Source organism: Penaeus monodon, chromosome 32 (genome assembly GCF_015228065.2).
Source record: "Penaeus monodon isolate SGIC_2016 chromosome 32, NSTDA_Pmon_1, whole genome shotgun sequence".
Taxonomy (NCBI): Eukaryota; Metazoa; Arthropoda; class Malacostraca; order Decapoda; family Penaeidae; genus Penaeus; species Penaeus monodon.
The window spans coordinates 35780554-35781064 of NC_051417.1; the positions used below are offsets into that span (position 1 = coordinate 35780554).

The following is a 511-nucleotide window of genomic DNA, read 5'->3' on the forward strand; positions in this document are numbered from 1 at the left end:
TTTACAAATACTGTTTATCGGAGAGTATGCATTACTTCGTCTTAATGAGTGTAATGTAACATAACCTTGATAATTACATGATTTCAGCAAGGTTTGTGCGTTTCTTGGTTGAAAATAGGCCAGAATACCTGCTTCGGAGAAATAAGCAAAACCTGCTTCGTATGCTCAAGTACGGCGCGAATCGAGCCTTATGATTGAAATGAAAATAACGAAATTAATTTCGGAGTTTTTAACAGTTCCTTAAACATTACTCATATACCTTAAAATTAAGAAATAATAAACCATTTCCTATTTGCCTGGTCTGCCGCCTTGTTTTCAGAGAGTAAGCCGTGATATATTTGGTTTACAAGGTAAATCCTCTGTTACGGGAGACCTCGTTTGCATGCGTGAATTCCATGCTGGTGTTTTGTGCTCCTAATATAGCACGACCATATATTTTTTTAAAGATTTATAGTTGTAAAATGATGTATGTGTAATGCCTACTTTGAGAATCTACCTTTCATTCAGAGTA

The 511-nt window shown here is 35.4% G+C and overlaps 1 protein-coding gene across 1 annotated transcript in view; it reads left to right on the top strand.

Moving 5' to 3' along the window:
* Nucleotides 1-511, top strand: part of LOC119593658 — a 15450-nt gene that overhangs the window by 8661 nt on the left and 6278 nt on the right. The window contains exons 4-5 of the mRNA XM_037942609.1: nucleotides 88-91; nucleotides 320-350. Coding sequence (XP_037798537.1) covers nucleotides 88-91; nucleotides 320-350 — 35 coding nt within the window. The remainder of the gene's footprint in view (nucleotides 1-87; nucleotides 92-319; nucleotides 351-511) is intronic.